This window comes from Bos grunniens, chromosome 6, assembly GCF_055505025.1.
Source record: "Bos grunniens cultivar Pamir isolate PY7600 chromosome 6, Bosgru_T2T1.0, whole genome shotgun sequence".
Lineage (NCBI taxonomy): Eukaryota > Metazoa > Chordata > Mammalia > Artiodactyla > Bovidae > Bos > Bos grunniens.
The window spans coordinates 102,836,896-102,855,160 of NC_141170.1; the positions used below are offsets into that span (position 1 = coordinate 102,836,896).

Sequence of the window (18,265 nt, forward strand, 5' to 3'; positions counted from 1 at the left end):
CAAACTTGGGCGGCTCCTGGGAAATGACATTATAACTTTTTGTGCCGGTTTACCATTTTTGCTGGCTTGCCTCCTACGACTCGTTTCCTTCGAATGTGCATGTTGTTTTTAACTCCACAAGATAGTTTAGGCAAAAATGACTTTGTAAATTTTCTTTCTTTAAGAAAAGAAGAGATTGTATCATTATGATTTTTGAAACCACTACCTTCTGGGCAAACTTCTTGATTATCTATGCCACAAAAACAGCAGAGTCACAACTAATATGAAGCAGCCCAGATTCATTAGTAAGTTATTTTGGATGCTATTCACCTTGTTTAAAAATTCTGGCTTCATATTAAAAATTAAGCTTAAAATTGGCTTGATTCTCTGAAGTTCTACCGACAGGTGGACTCGTGGCCAAAGGAGGCTGCCTGAGGGGTTACACACTGACCAGCCTCTAGCAGATAAGAGAAGCCACACGCCCAGACATTACTACTGTGACAGTTCAAGATGGGGTGACACCTCTGGATGAGGTTCACAAGCAGAACTCCACAGTCTACTTTCATAGTTCTTACTTTCTAGAGACTGTTTATGTGGGACTCTTCACTAATATTAATATTAACATTAATAATGTTAATGTTGAGTTCTTTCTATGTGTCAGATCCCATACTAAATACTTTGTATATAGTTTGTATCACTTAATCATCATATTAACACTGAGAGGTAACATGCCAGGAATCCCTGGACAATCCAGGATCAGGAGGCTGGGAGGGGGCTGTGTTTTTAGCCACTTAACATGTGATGGTGTTTCCTTCCTCAGTGAGCACTCAGACATAGCACATGTCACTGGGAGGCATGCTAGAGTCAGGCTTAAGACATGAATTTGCAAGGGAATTCATGACAAAGGAAGACAGTAAAAGTATAAGATGCTCTTCTTATTATCTTGCTCTATTTTATCATGTCATGAAAATTTTTGTAAACTTGCTTCTTAGTCCCAAATGAGAAAGGAAAATTAATATCACTGTCAATTACTTTGAGCACATAAGAAACAGGTAGGTCCTCAAGGGAGAGAAGTTGTGAACGAATATGGATAAAAGATTTTGGAGGAGTCCCATCCAGCCTAAGAACTGGGTTAGGGGAAGAGTGTGATGATAAATTTTAAATTTCTGCTTGTACCTTTAAGAAGGAGACCCCCATCTATTGAGGACTGTCAAATCAGCTTGGATTGAACCTGAAAATTAATTTATTACCCTGAGTAGAAAATAAAGGGCCTTTGTTGGAAATCCCTCTGACTGATATCTGCAGCTTTGAGATCTAAATCTTCCACTCATTGCCTGATTTTTAAAAAATTGCTGATGAACTCTGGGGCCTGGCAATCAGAAGGGAGTCTTACATGGGCTTCAGTTTTCAATCCTCCTAAAATAGGGAGATATTTCACTCCCAATTTGTATTTGAGCTTGTTACTAACCTAAGGTCACACAGCTAACAAATAACTAAGTCAGGAATTAATATGTAAGTTTGACTCAAAAATTCCTATCAGTTACTGTCTTCCCAGGAACTTAATACTTTGTTTAAATTTGGCTCTCAGTGTAGACTTGGCCAAAAAACAGATCTTCACAGATTTCCTGTTATCATGGTTTAAAATATTGCAAAAGAATCTATTATTTTTGCACTTAAAATGTATGTCCTGGATCACAAATCTGGTTGGCTTTGACAAAACTGATCTGACAAAGCTCATAGCAAATAGAAAAACTGTATATGTAGAACTAGACTATTTTTTTCCATTTCAAAATAAGCCATATATATTAACCCATTTTAAAAGTAGTTCTCAAGAAGTATTTAAGCTTGTTTTTCTTAAAAATGGTAAGAAAAGTAGTAATGGTTTTTTTTGTTGTTGTTTAAATTGAAATCAAAGGAAATTAGTTCTTGAATCAATTATATTGCATATATGCATATATACTCACATACACACACATGACATTAAAATGCAAATTTGACCAGTGAAGCACTAGTAAAAGAGAATAATGTTAACTTACCTGCATCCATATCAGCAGTCAACATTTCTGCTGCTTCTATAATCAAACAAAAGTTCTAATGTTTAAGTTATGTTTATAGTAAAAATTAAATCATTAAAAACATTTAAACTTTGATAATAATTTTCCATATGAACTCTGTCCTACCTTTAAAAAGGACAATACAAAATAATCTTATTTCCTTTCTGTAGATAGGTAATTGTGAAGGCTCAAGACAGTGACCAAAAGAGTCCTGAGCTGACATTAAAAAGGGTCTTCGCATTTTGTATATAATAAGGTATCTCTTAACAGGGGTCATGCAATAATTCATCAGTTTCAGTATCCAGCAGGGTTATTATTAGTCATCTGGGATGCAGAAGCCACAAGTTAAACAAAAACAAGAACAGATTTGCTCTTTTTCTTTCTTAGACTTCGGCTTGAAGTTATACAGGATGATTCCATCTTCACTCTGCTGTCCTGAAACATTTCAGTTGTGAACAGAATCATGATTTCTTTGACCTGAGCATCCAAAAGTGAATTCCCACAAAAGGTTGCTCTGTCTTGGATGAGGCTGCAGCCCAGAGAGGCAATGTTACTTTGTTGCAGCTGTCCTGGACATTATTACTGTATTTCCCACGTTTTGGGGAGGGGAAGACTTACATGTATCTGTTACACTACACATCTAGGTTATTTTCTGCTCAGAGCTTTCACAAAAGCAGTAAGATAAACCAAAGAGAAGACTTCATATTAAATGCTCAACAAAGGGCGATGGGGAAAGTCCAGTATAGCTGAGATATACTGGATATTACAAGACAAGCAGAAAGCTCCAAAGCACAGATCATAAGAAAAACAATCAATGACTTTGATTAAATAAAGATTTTAAAATTTAAAGATTAAAGACTTGTATTCAACAAAGCTCACGATGGCCAAAGTTAATAGGTGGGTGACAGAATGGAAGAAGGTATTTGCATGTCTAAAACGGAAAATGGATTAATATCTAGAATGCTAGAAGAAAGAAGACTGCGGCCCCAATATGAAATGAGGCAAAAGATGGGAATTGGCAAAAGGATAGACAAAAAGGAAGAGGAAACTCAAAAGGCTAGTATGCATGTGAAAAGATACCCAGAATCATTGGTTATGCCAAAAGTTCAAATAAATAAGCAATGCCCTATCACTTGAGAGTATGAGACCAGGAAAATTAGAAAGCTGGATAGTACTAAATGTTAGTGGAGCGGAGGCAAGCCCTTGGGGGGTGGTATTGGTGGAGGTGAGCAGCTTTGTCACAGAATATGCAGGCACCAGTTTGTCAAATGACTCTAACAATTTCTGGCCCAGCTCGATGCCTCAGAGAAATCTCCTACACGTCCTTAAGGAGAGTATATTCATCGCTGCATGTGAGTGTGGGCTGAGAGTCCAGTACTGAGCAGGTAGAGAGTAACCTGTGAAAGGTGAACACCACATAGCGTTTCATTATGTGGCAGTTAGAAGCAACAGATTAGACAGAAACATCACAACATGGACAGGTCTTAAAAATGCAATGCTTTGTGAAAAGATAAAAAGGAAACAGAGGATACACAACACCATACCCTGTGAATTACAAATGTACCCTCACAAGAGAACAACCGACACTGGATAGGAATGTATACGAACAAAAAGACACACATGTTAAATCACATTACAGTGGTTGCTATGGGGAATGAGCGAGTCTAAGGTACAGGAGTAATGGAGAATCAATGAAGCAAGAGAGGGGCCTTCCTGAACCAGAGATGACTGTGTGCTGCTCATCTCTGGTGAGGAGTTGTCACTGGGCTGAGGAGTGTCACTAACTCATCACTTTGCACCTGAAGTCTGAAACTAGAAAGGAAGGAAGGAAGTGCAAGAGGGAGGGAAGGGGGAAAGGAATTAAGAAGAGGAAACAAACAAGTATCAAAATGAAAGAAAAAGGACAGCAGCAGCCTTGGAGGGCAAAATGACAAGAGGGAGGGAATACAAAGAAACAGTGGAAATTAGCCATTTAGAACAGGGGTGATCTTGGCTATATAAAAGTCACTCAGGAATCCTGAGAAACCCTCAGGAGGACCAAAAGCCTCTGGCGGTCATTTTAGATGAATAACGAAGAAAAGGATGACTCTAAAGAGCTGGAAGATTTGGGGATGTCTGTTACAAAAGTAAATAAGAAAATATCTAAGGTGAAAAGATGTTACCTTTCCTCTGAAGACAGTTTCTTCAGCAGTTGCCTTGGTTTTGAGGAGAAAGGAAAGGAAGAGAAGGCTATCTGGCAGAGGTGCAATGTGCAGAGAAGGCGCTTGGCAGGCTGTGAGCGGGGAGTGTGAGAAGGGATATACCCCACTGTGGGACAAGGCCTCTGTGCCTAAGCAAATGGTGAAACTGGTCATATACATCATCCTCGGTTAATGGTTACCTTCAAATATAACAATATAAATATAAGCAGTGCTTGTGTTTTGTTTCAATTCTGCAACATCCCAAGACTTTAATAAAATTTTTACTTTGAGCTACAAGTAAAGGGCATGAAAAAAAACCCAAAAAATTTACCACAGGAAAGCATCATTTTTACATGAAAAGAAAAATACACACAATTTCAAGCTAGGACCCTTTATTCTTCTTTTCAGTTCTACAATATAAATTTTCTATGATAAAAGTATCTTTACCTTTAATTTCAGGGTGTCCAGTTTCTAAAAACAAAAGAAAAAAACTCACTGTAGCAAAGAGATCATTTTCACTTAAATTAAATGTACACTAATCATCAATTTTCAGTACAGAATAACAACTTAACATTTATAAAAAGATAAAAGGGGCGCACACTATGTCACTTTTTGTAGCAAATACTTTGATTTTTAATAGTGCCTAACAAATGTTTCCTCTTACATTTAAACACACACCAACTTTACCACAGCAAGGAAATCATTTTCACTTGAGTTTAAAAGAGATTCATATGTTAGATATATTTGAATACATACCTAACAGCAGATTTATTATATAGTTAGACAAAAAGTTTGTCTGGAAGTTCACAGTTCACGTATTGCTGAAGCCTGGCTTGGAGAATGTTAAGCATTACTTTACTAGCATGTGAGTGCAATTGTGCGATAGTTTGAGCATTCCAGATGTTCAAGTTGGTTTTAGAAAAAGCACAGGAACCAGAGATCAAATTGCCATCTGCTGGATCATCGAAAAAGCAAGAGAGTTCCAGAAAAACATCTATCTCTGCTTTATTGACTATGCCAAAGCCTTTGACTGTGTGGATCACAATAAACTGTGGAAAATTCTGAAAGAGATGGGCATACCAGACCACCTGACCTGCCTTTGAGAAACCTGTATGCAGGTCAGGAAGCAACAGTTAGAACTGGACATGGAACAACAGACTGGTTCCAAATAGGAAAAGGAGTATGTCAAGGCTGTATGTTGTCACCCTGCTTATTTAACTTATATGCAGAGTACATCATGAGAAATGCTGGGCTGGAAGAAGCACAAGCTGGAATCAAGATTGCCGGGAGAAATATCAATAACCTCAGACATGCAGATGACACCACCCTTATGGCAGAAAGTGACGAGGAACTAAAAAGCCTCTTGTTGAAAGTGAAAGAGGAGAGTGAAAAAGTTGGCTTAAAGCTCAACATTCAGAAAACGAAGATCATGGCATCTGGTCCCATCACTTCATGGGAAATAGATGGGCAAACAGTGGAAACAGTGGCTGACTTTATTTTTTGGGGCTTCAAAATCACTGTAGATGGTGACTGCAGCCATGATTATTAAAAGACACTTACTCCTTGGAAGAAAAGTATGACCAACCTAGACAGCATATTCAAAAGCAGAGACATTACTTTGCCAACAAAGGTCCGTCTAGTCAAGGCTATGGTTTTTCCAGGGGTCATGTATGGGTATGAGAGTTGGACTGTGAAGAAAGCTGAGCACCGAAGATTTGATGCTTTTGACTGCGGTGTTGGAGAAGACTCTTGATAGTCCCTTGGACTGCAAGGAGATCCAACCAGTCCATCCTAAAGGAGATCAGTCCTGGGTGTTCATTGGAAGGACTGATGTTGAAGCTGGAAACTCCAATACTTTGGCCACCTGATGCAAAGAGCTGACTCATTGGAAAAGACCCTGATGCTGGGAAAGATTGAGGGCAGGAGGAGAAGAGGACAACAGAGGATGATACGGTTGGATGGCATCATCGACTCAATGGATATGGGTTTGGGTGGACTCCAGGAGTTGCTGATGCACAGGGAGGCCTGGCGTGTTGTGGTTCATGGGGTTGCAAAGAGTTGGACATGACTGAGCAACTGAACTGAACTGAACTGAACTTGAGCATTCTTTGGCATTGCCTTTCTTTGGGATTGGAATGAAAACTGACCTTTTCCAGTCCTGTGGCCACTGCTGAGTTTTCCAAATTTGCTGGCATATTGAGTGCAGCACTTTCACAGCATCATCTTTCAAGATTTGAAATAGCTCAACTGGAATTCCATCACCTCCACTAGCTTTGTTTGTAGTGATGCTTCCTAAGGCCCACTTGACTTCACATTCCAGGATCTGGCTCTAGGTCAGTGATCACACCATCGTGATGATCTGGGTCATGAAGATCTTTTTTGTACACTTTTTCTGTGTATTCTTGACACCTCTTCTTTATATCTTCTACTTCTGTTAGGTCCATACCATTTCTGTCCTTTATCGAGCCCATCTTTGCATGAAATGTTCCCTTGGTATCTCTAATTTTCCTTAAGAAATCTCTAGTCTTTCCCATTCTATTGTTTTCCTCTATTTCTTTGCATTGATCTCTGAGGAAGGCTTTCTTATCCCTCCTTGCTATTCTTTGGAACTCTGTATTCAAATGGGTATATCTTTCCTTTTCTCCTTTGCTTTTCCTTCCCTTCTTTTCACAGCTATTTGTAAGGCCTCCCCAGACAGCCATTTTGCTTTTTTGCATTTCTTTTCCATGGGGATGGTCTTGATCCCTGTCTCCTGTACAATGTCACGAACCTTCATCCATAGTTCATCGGGCACTCTATCTATCAGATCTAGTCCCTTAAATCTATTTCTCACTTCCACCGTACAATCATAAGGGATTTGATTTAGGTCATACCTGAATGGTCTAGTGGCTTTCTCCACTTTCTTCAATTTCAGTCTGAATTTGGCAATAAGGGGTTCATGATCCAAGCCACAGTCAGCTCCTGGTCTTGTTTTTGCTGACTGTTAGAGCTTCTCCATCTTTGGCTGCAAAGAATATAATCAACCTGATTTCGGTGTTGACCATCTGGTGATGTCCATGTGTAGAGTCTTCTCTTGTGTTGTTGGAAGAGGGTGTTTGCTATGACCAGTGTGTTCTCTTGGCAGAACTCTATTAGCCTTTGCCCTGCTTCGTTCTGTACTCCAAGGCCAAATTTGCCTGTTACTCCCGGTGTTTTTTGACTTCCTACTTTTGCATTCTAGTCCCCTATAATGAAAAGGACATCTTTTTTGGTGTTAGTTCTAGAAGGTCTTGTAGGTCTTCATAGAACTGTTCAACTTCAGCTTCTTCAGCGTTACTGGTTGGGGCATAGACTTGGATTACTATGATATTGAATGGTTTGCCTTGGAAATGAACAGAGATCATGCTGTCATTTTTTGAGACTGCATCCAAGTACTGCATTTTGGAGTCTTTTGTTGAGTATGGTGGCTACTCCATTTCTTCTAAGGGATTCCTGCCCACAGTAGTAGATATAATGGTCATCTGAGTTAAATTTGCCCATTCCGGTCCATCTTAGTTCACTGATTCCTAGAATGTCAATGTTCACTCTTGCCATCTCCTGTTTGACCACTTCCAATTTGCCTTGATTCATGGACCTAAGATCCAGGTTTCTATACACTTTAAAGAAGGCACTTTACCAGGGGCGTTTGGAATGTAAAAATAGTTAGCCTCTGTTTTAAAGGCATGTACTGTTGAAAAGGGAAGGTAAGACAGGTATAAAACACTACAATAAACTATTAACAGTAATGCAGTGATGTCCTGACACAGACACAACCACTATACAAGAGGCTGTTGTGTCACTTCCCAGGTTGTGTAAAGTGACATCACGTCAGTGGCTTGAAATCATCCATGGTGGGAATAATTTACACCATAGAAATTAGCAAAAGCTGCAAATTAGGGAGTTCCTCTCCCTCTTCAAAGCCCACTGTTAAACATTTACTAGCACACCACCAGATTCACTCCGTGTACGTCAGGTGGATGCAAGGACCTGCACACACTCCTCCAGCAGCCTTCCCTATCTTTGAGGAAGGGAGCTCCATCCTTTCCGTTCTCAAGCCAAAATCCCTGGAGTCATCCTTGACTGCTCATTTGTTCTCACACCCCCATCCAATTCATAAGCAAATCATTCTGACTCTAGTTTTAAAATATATCCAGAATCTGACTGCTTCTCATCATTTCCATTCCTACCAGCTTATCCTAGTCACTGTCATCTTCCCTGGATTACTCAGTAGCTTCATCCCTGGTCTCCCTGCTTCTCCCCTCACCCTCATACAGCCTATTCCCCACGCAGCAGCCAGAGTAATCTTGATTTAAAAATGTAACTCAGATCATGCTATTCCTCTGCTTAGAGTCCCCATTTCATTCCTCAACAGACGTCCCTAGATCTTCCCTGATCACCCCAACCAAGCACCTCTCCAACCTCTCCTATTGCCTGTTTTTTTTTTTTTTTAATTTATTTATTTGGCTGCCCTGGGTCTCAGCTGCAGCACAAGGGAACTTTTAGTTGTGGCATGTGAACTCTTAGTTGGGGCATGTGGGGTCTAGTTCCCCGGCCAGGAATTGAACCTGGGACCCTTGCATTGGGACTGTGGAGTCTTAGCCACTGGACCCCCAGGGAAGTCCCCTCCTGCTTGTCTCTTAATCTCTCACTATGCACAGGTGGAACTCCTGCCACATAAGCCTCCTTGCTGACTGTCCCATACTGGAATGTTCCTATCTTAGCAGAACCACACTGGTTGTTGCCTCTGCCTAGAACACTCTTCTGCAGACTTCTGCATGGCTGGATCATCATTTCCTTCAGTTCTTTACCTAAAAACAAAAGTGAGCGAGCCTTCCCAAGCCACCTTATCTACACTTCCAGAATTTATCCCCCCCTTTATATCTTCTTTTCCTGCTTTTATAAAAAAAGTACTTATTATTTTACTAGATATTTTTACTTATTTTTCTTTATTGTTTCTCTTCCTCCTCTAGAATATAAGATCTATGAAGGCACAGGTATTTTGAAGTGTTATTCACAGTGGTAACCCCAGCGTCTTAGAATAGGATCCAGCACACACAGTAAGAACTCAATGAATATCCATTGAGTAGATGAATAAATATATTAACTTAGGAAGATTTTTCCTCCAGAATACATTAATGGGAGAATGAGGTCAGTCTAGGTGGGATGCATTAAGTTCCGTTCAGTTCAGTCGCTCAGTCATGTCCAACTCTTTGTGACCCCATGGACTGCAGCATGCATTAGGTACCTAGTAAATATTCCCTACCTTTGGAGGTTTTCCAGTGAGCACTAAAAAACAAAGAGCACCTGCTCACTGCTTTGAAATTTAGTAAGCAAAAGGAAGGAATTAAATAACACTTTGCCTTTCAATAATGAACTGCATTTCATGGAAACAAAATAGTTCTTCTCTACAAGATTCCAGTTAATAAATGCAGAAGGAATGTTGAATTAGAAATTGTCATTATTTTAAAGAAGAAAGGAGGGATAAATTAGGAGTTTGGGATTAATAAACACAGACACACACACACACCTCCCAACACACAATGGATAACTAACAAAGATCTACTGTATAGCACAGGAAAATATATTCAATATATTGTAATAACCTCTAAGGGCAAAGAATCTGGAAGAGAACATATATATATATATGGATATCACTATGAAGTGAAGTGAAGTGTTTGTCCCTCAGTCATGTCCAACTCTTTGCAACCCCATAGATTATAGCCCGCCAGGCTCCTCTGTCCATGGAATTCTCCAGGCCAGAATACTGGAGTGGGTAGCTGTTCCCTTGCCCGCAGATCTTCCCAACCCAGGGATCAAACATTGCAGTTTCAATTCTTTATCACTGGAGCTACCAGAGAAGCCTACACCTAAAACTAACACAATATTGTAAGTTGATTATACTTCAGTAAAAACTTTAGAAAAAGAAATTGCCATTTTACAGGCCCTACTGACAAATTGGATCTAGGCAATAATTACAAAGTCTGCTAAAACCCCTGGGTCAAATAATAATAATAAAACATAACCACAAAACTTTAAATTACCTTCACAACCAACTTCATCTTCTCCCGTGATACAGTCCAGCTCACCATTGCACTTATACTGCTTTGGAATACAAACACCCGATTTACAGAGAAAACCTTCACCTCGGCAGTCTGTGCAAACACAAATAGAAGAGGGGATTTTTTTTCATTCTTAAGATGCAATAAGATGGGATCTTAAGTCAATGGGAAAGCTGCTTCTGTTTTCTTAGAAGAAAGCACTTGGGAGTTTAAAGGCTGGGTTCATCTCTACCTTTACAGCACAGCTCATCACTCTTGTCTACACAGTCATTGACACCATCACAGGCCTTCTTCTGAGGAATGCGTTTCCCATTCACACATTGAAAGGAGTCCTTTTTTGGAGGAGCTGTAAAGTAGAATTGTCTGTGTGAAATTCATTTAGCAAGTTGTGGATGACATCTTTATCACATGTTTGGAATAATGGGGGCATGAAGATAAATTCAGGCACAGATAAAAAGTGATATAAAATGCACGAGTGGTAGCATTACCATAATATATTAATAGGGAAAATAAATGCCAAAGCTGGCTTATGGAGGCCCTTTGCTAATCTCTGAAAGCCAGCATTTATTGTGGAGGCTTCTTCTGAGACTGGGAAAGGGGATCCGGGAATCCGGAGCCCTTGCAAACACTGGTGCTCACGCACTCCTTTCATGCTGACCCAGCCCCACCCTGAGGCTTACTTGGGCGGTGCCATTTACATTTTGATGGCTCTTTTTTTTAGCACCAAAAAGGATATGATCTTTAACACTATATATATAGCTAAAATATTCCAATGTCAGGATGAAGGAGAAAAGCAGCAGTGATTGTCTCAAGCATAGATGCGATCACTTAACCATTTTAAAGGAATATGTAATCAGCTGGACTCCTCAAAGGAGATGCTGAGTTTCTTCTAATATTTACTTGTGTTTGCTACATCAATTTTAATCCATATGTTCAAAGAATCAAAGGGGAATCAAACAACTTTACTTCCCATGTAGGAAGTAAAGGATAGAAGGATATTTGAATGGAAAAAAAGTACAATAGGGGAAAAGCGCCGATTTGGGCTCTAAAACCCAAAATGTGATTTTGTCATTGTGTGTGACTGGCAACAGGATATCCGTAATTTGTTTGTTTAGTACAGACTTGGTGTGAAATAAACAGTCTCTAAGGAAGGGAAAATATTGGGCAAGTACTCCACTAACCTGCACTCTCTGTGTAACACACCACACCAGCCAACCCCTCCGAATTGTGTACTCCCTTAGTGAAAGTACATTCAGCCAAACTGGTCTCTAATCCTCGACAACGCACATGCAGACATTCAGCAGAATTTGGATCAGGATCTCTTCTATAAGTATCAAGAGCACCCCTGCAAATCAAACAAATGAAACGTTAAAGTAGAATAGTTAGTGCTTTGTGTTTCTAATTCTACTGGAGGAGGTGAGGGACTAATTTCCTTTTATTTTCTATGTATGGGTGATAGGTTAGGCAAGATGCTTACATTCTCTGAGCTTCCATATCTTCCCCAGTAACAAGGAATATAACTCCCTCACTGAGTTTTGTAAAGATGAACAAAAACAGTCAATTTAAATTGACTGGAAAAGTTCAAAATACAACAAGCAACCAAAAAGCAAAAGCAACCTGTTTGATTTGCAGGGGTGCTCTTGATACTTATAGAAGAGATCCTGATCTAAATTGGTTTCTCCTCCTCTGTTTCTTGTTAAGAAGAAATGCCTCTTTGATCAAACATTCCTGATTTCTTTCCAACCTGAGATGTGTCATCCTTGGCCTCTCCACCGGTTAACTCCTCTTTTCTCCAGAAAAGGGAGAAGATTAATTTGATCAGGAAATCTTGGAAATAAAAAGCAGGCCAGGTCAACCCTGCTCTTCCATTCTCCCCCTGCTCCATGCTGAGTCTTACCTGGTTGGCCCCATGGTTACCTGGGATCAGGGAGGTTGAGTTAGTTTAATTCTAACAGTTGCCTTAATTCTCTACTTTTATGCTAAGCTATGACCTCAATTCAGTCTTGACAGTGTCAAGTGGTATTTTGACATCTATATGCCATTGCTTGGACTTCTCAGTTTGTTCAGAATTTGTGTAGCTAAGAGGCTACCTCAGTGACCCAGTATCCTAGAGATGGTGAGTTACAGTGAGCTTCCAGAACATTCAATTGCTCTCTGCTTTTCTGTAGAAGTTAATGAGGGAAATGGGTTAAAAATAAAAGGTTCAGCAAAGATGCAGGAGGCAAATGTAAGCACAAAATTAAGCAGTAATGGCAATGTAAATATCTGATAAATTATAATGAAAGGGAAAAAGAGAGCAATTAAAGGGAACAAAGATCCATAATGAAGATATAGCACTCATGAAACTGTGCCAAACTGAGTCGAAATATGAGAACAAATGGGAGTCATTTGGGGCAGTCTGACAGGTGAATAAGTTGAGAAATCTCTCAACATATGACTATCTGAAAGTACTAGATAAATGCCCTCAATGAGCTCTTAAGGAATTAAGGGAAATACCCACTGGCTAAATCAGAGAAGTCTGTTCATGAGCTTATACAAAGTATGATAAGAACAAAATACTGGGAGATCAAAGAGTGAAAGAGTTTGCCATTAGGTTGAATCATAGGTTGTAGGTCACAAACTGTCAAAAATGAGAACTACCTAATGACTCAATTTAATGATAAGAGACTCTCACTAATGAACTACTAGCAGATGTGGTTTAGAAAAAAGAAAATTGAATGAAAAATGAAGAAGTGAGATGCAAGAAGCAACAACAAACCAAGAAGTTGGCAAATATGAAGTCCATCTGAATAACCACTGACTGAACAACAGTACTCAGATCAGATCAGATCAGTCGCTCAGTCGTGTCCGACTCTTTGCCACCCCATGAATCGCAGCACGCCAGGCCTCCCTGTCCATCACCAACTCCCGGAGTTCACCCAGACTCACGTCCATCGAGTCGGTGATGCCATCCAGCCATCTCATCCTCTGTCGTCCCCTTCTCCTGCCCCCAATCCCTCCCAGCATCAGAGTCTTTTCCAATGAGTCAACTCTTCGCATGCGGTGGCCAAAGTACTGGAGTTTCAGCTTTAGCATCATTCCTTGATAATTGCTTATTACATAATGATAGCAATTAACTTCAGGAATATATACAAATAAGGTGGAACAAAATACTGAAAAGATGATATGGAAACAACATTCTTTGTATTATTTCTGAAGAGGGCAAGACCTTCATAATTTAAGGATTCATGGTATAAACGTGAAGATAACCATTAATGGAATAGAAATAGGATATATATGATTTTCAAACCAAGTAGAGGAAGAAAAAGAAGATTAAGAAAACAACAACAGCTTTATTAACCCAACAGAATTTTTAAAAGGAAGAAACAAGAGGATATGAAAAGGGCAAATAATAAGCCCCAAATAAGACAGGAAAATCAACAACATAAATAATCACAATAATGTAAATGGACTAAACTCTTCAGCTATCATCATATTGTATTTTAAAAAAAAATGAGATATATGCTGTTTATAAGGGACACACTCAAAAGATAAAGACCTTGAAAACTTACAAATAAATAAATGGGAAAATATTTGAATAAAGCAATTGACATGATTTTTTATTCTAATGGAATAAAAATTTTTATTCTAACACATCTATTATGTAGAACCCTGCATATGAAGCATTTGAAATATACTCAGTACAAAGGAAGTCTCAAAAAATGTTTAAACAATTGTCCTCATGCGGAGAAATTCTCTCTCCACAATACAATTAAATAGGAAATTTATAACAAAAAGTTAACCAAAAGCAAACTAATACATTCATTAGGAAAGTAAAAAAAGAAACTTCTAAATTATGTTTGAGTCAAGGGGGAATTATACTGAAAATTAGAAATATTTTGAACTGAACAATAAATAGAATACTCACTAGTAAAGGCATGCAGATGAAGCATTAACTAGAGGGAAATTTGTACCTTAAATGCTTATATTAGAAAGGAAGAAAAACTGAAAATTGACAAGCTAAGGATTTAACTCACAGAATTAGAAAGAATACAATAGGGAAAAGCAGAGAGAGAGAGAGAGAGCCAAAGATAACAGCAAACATTAATGAAAACAAAGAAACAAGATTTACAAATATAAAAGCGAAAGACATTAATCCAATAGACGAATCTTTGCAAGGTTGATGAGAAAAAATGAGAAAGAAAGAGTATACAAACAACATTAGGTACAAAGGAATGGACATAATCATAGATGAATAGAGACAGTTATGCATGCAACTGTACGGATGCAAATGTAGAGTATGCAACTCTACGGATCAGCAAAGGATTTGCACCCAGAGACCTGAGCAAACCTACAGTTTGTGCACTCAGCAGTGTTCTAAGTACTAGTCAAGCATAAACACATTTCATCCTCATGACTACACTGTGAGGCAGGCAGTATTCTCAGGTTACATTTGAGGAAGTTGAGGCATGGAAAGACAGGGTAATCAAAAGACGAATAGTTGGAAGAATAAAATCAGCCCTGAGAAAAACCATTATATCTACTACTGCGGGCAGGAATCCCTCAGAAGAAATGGAGTAGCCATCATGGTCAACAAAAGAGTCCAAAATGCAGCACTTGGATGCAATCTCAAAAACGACAGAATGATCTCTGTTCGTTTCCAAGGCAAACCATTCAATATCATAGTAATCCAAGTCTATGCCCCAACCAGTAACGCTGAAGAAGCTGAAGTTGAACAGTTCTATGAAGACCTACAAGACCTTCTAGAACTAACACCCAAAAAACATGTCCTTTTCATTATAGGGGACTAGAATGCAAAAGTAGGAAGTCAAGAAACACCTGGAGTAACAGGCAAATTTGGCCTTGGAGTACAGAACGAAGCAGGGCAAAGGCTAATAGAGTTTTGCCAAGAAAATGCACTGGTCATAGCAAACACCCTCTTCCAACAACACAAGAGAAGACTCTACACATGGACATCACCAGATGGTCAACACCGAAATCAGCTTGATTATATTCTTTGCAGCCAAAGATGGAGAAGCTCTAACAGTCAGCAAAAACAAGACCAGGAGCTGACTGTGGCTCAGATCATGAACTCCTTATTACCAAATTTAGACTTAAATTGAAGAAAGTAGGGAAAACCACTAAACCATTCAGGTATGACCTAAATCAAATCCCTTATGATTATACAGTGGAAGTGAGAAATAGATTTAAGGGACTAGATCTGATAGATAGAGTGCCTGATGAACTATGGAATGAGGTTCATGACATTGAACAGGAGACAGGGATCAAGACCATCCCCATGGAAAAGAAATGGAAAAAAGCAAAATGGCTGTCTGGGGAGGCCTTACAAATAGCTGTGAAAAGAAGAGAAGTGAAAAGCAAAGGAGAAAAGGAAAGATATAAGCATCTGAATGCAGAGTTCCAAAGAATAGCAAGAAGAGATAAGAAAGCCTTCTTCAGTGATCAATGCAAAGAAATAGAGGAAAAAAACAGAATGGGAAAGACTAGAGATCTCTTAAGGAAAATTAGATATACCAAGGGAACATTTCATGCAAAAATGGGCTCGATAAAGGACAGAAATGGTATGGACCTAACCGAAGAAGAAGATATTAAGAAGAGGTGGCAAGAATACACAGAACTGTACAAAAAAGATCTTCATGACCAAGATAATCACGATGGTGTGATCACTGACCTAGAGCCAGACATCCTGAAATGTGAAGTCAAGTGGGCCTTAGGAAGCATCACTACAAACAAAGCTAGTGGAGGTGATGGAATTCCAGTTGAGCTATTTCAAATCCTGAAAGATGATGCTGTGAAAGTGCTGCACTCAATATGCCAGCAAATTTAGAAAACTCAACAGTGGCCACAGGACTGGAAAAGGTCAGTTTTCATTCTGATCCCAAAGAAAGGCAATGCCAAAGAATGCTCAAACTACCGCACAATTGCACTCATCTCACATGCTAGTAAAGTAATACTCAAAATTCTCCAAGCCAGGCTTCAGCAATATGTGAACTTGAACTTCCTGATGTTCAAGCTGGTTTTAGAAAGGGCAGAGGAACCAGAGATCAAATTGCCAACATCCGCTGGATCATGGAAAAAGCAAGAGAGTTCCAGAAAAACATCTATTTCTGCTTTATTGACCATGCCAAAGCCTTTGACTGTGTGGATCACAATAAACTGTGGAAAATTCTGAAAGAGATGGGAATACCAGACCACCTGACCTGCCTCTTGAGAAATCTGTATGCAGGTCAGGAAGCAACAGTTAGAATTGGACATGGAACAACAGACTGGTTCCAAATAGGAAAAGGAGTATGTCAAGGCTGTATATTGTCACCCTGCTTATTTAACTTATATGCAGAGTACATCATGAGAAACCCTGGGCTGGAAGAAACACAAGCTGGAATCAAGATTGCCGGGAGAAATATCAATAACCTCAGATATGCAGATGACACCACCCTTATGGCAGAAAGTTAAGAGGATCTAAAGAGCCTCTTGATAAAAGTGAAAGAGGAGAGTGAAAAAGTTGGCTTAAAGCTCAACATTCAGAAAATGAAGATCATGGCATCCGGTCCCATCACTTCATGGGAAATAGATGGGGAAACAGTGGAAACGGTGTCAGACTTTATTTCTTTGGGCTCCAAAATCGCTGCAGATGGTGACTGCAGCTATGAAATTAAAAGACGCTTACTCCTTGGAAGGAAAGTTATGTCCAACCTAGACAGCATATTCAAAAGCAGAGACATTACTTTGCCAACAGAGGTCTGTCTAGTCAAGGCTATGGTTTTTCCAGGGGTCATGTATGGATGTGAGAGTTGGACTGTGAAGAAAGCTGAGCGCCAAAGAATTGATGCTTTTGAACTGTGGTGTTGGAGAAGACTCTTGAGAGTCCCTTGGACTGCAAGGAGATCCAACCAGTCCATTCTGAAGGAGATCAGCCCTGGGATTTCTTTGGAAGGAATGATGCTAAAGCTGAAACTCCAGTACTTTGGCCACCTCATGTGAAGAGTTGACTCATTGGAAAAGACTCTGATGCTGGGAGGGATTGGGGGCAGGAGGAGAAGGGGACGACAGAGGATGAGATGGCTGGATGGCATCACTGACTCGATGGACATGAGTCTGAGTGAACTCCGGGAGTTGGTGATGGACAGGGAGGCCTGGCGTGCTGCGATTCATGGGGTCGCAAAGAGTCGGACACGACTGAGCGACTGAACTGAACTGAATTGGGAAAATTCAATGAGCATGCACTCACAGTTGAAATCCACGGTCAATGCAGGCCACGTTGGCCTCAGTAATGCTCCAGCTGTCTCCACACACAAACATTTTTGTATCTAGGTCTGCAAGTTTTACAGCAACAATTCCTTCTGAATCTTGTTTTCCATTTGACAAGGAAACACTAAATTGCCCTGAAATTAAAAAATATATATTTTTAAAGAATTAGCAACAGTCATGCATTCATTTTTTCTCCTCTTGATTAAAAGCCTCTAAAGAAATAAAATGAATAATTTTTAATTAACTTTGAAAACTGTGAAGATGTTAATAAATAACGGTAAGCAATTATTTTATGAGTTTATTAATTATCAGTGGCTGAAGTACCCAGTTGTAAAAAAAAAAATCATAAAATCCTCACATCAATTTTATGAAGACTAGGGTGATATTTATTTCCATTTTTACACATGAGGAACCTACATTTATCCAGTTTTATACATGAGATTAAGTTGCTTGCTCAAGGTGTGAAGCCAGGAATCTTACTTGCCATATTGATCTGACTCCAAAATCCATGCTCTTAAAAGTAAGCTAAACAAGTAAAGAAAATGTAAGAAAGGTTTACGTATTCTCACATATTTAAGGCACTGCATGCCTGAAGAGAACGGAAGTCTGACACTGACGAATAATCTCCACTATTGCTTTCCTCCTCTCCAACAGGTAAAAGAGCCGGACTCAGGGATCTTCCTTCCTCCTGTCCACAATACCTCAGCATCTTACCTCAGCAACACAA

General features: G+C 39.4%; 1 protein-coding gene across 2 annotated transcripts in view; it reads right to left on the reverse strand.

The window, feature by feature from the left end:
* CFI (complement factor I) overlaps positions 1-18,265 on the reverse strand; it is a 49,807-nt gene that overhangs the window by 12,951 nt on the left and 18,591 nt on the right. For both annotated transcript variants that reach the window (XM_086407034.1, XM_086407032.1), the window contains exons 5-11: positions 17,519-17,672; positions 11,472-11,635; positions 10,523-10,636; positions 10,273-10,383; positions 4,661-4,684; positions 2,016-2,051; positions 54-157 (exon numbers count right to left, since the gene is read on the reverse strand). In XM_086407034.1, coding sequence (XP_086263160.1) covers positions 54-157; positions 2,016-2,051; positions 4,661-4,684; positions 10,273-10,383; positions 10,523-10,636; positions 11,472-11,635; positions 17,519-17,672 — 707 coding nt within the window. The remainder of the gene's footprint in view (positions 1-53; positions 158-2,015; positions 2,052-4,660; positions 4,685-10,272; positions 10,384-10,522; positions 10,637-11,471; positions 11,636-17,518; positions 17,673-18,265) is intronic.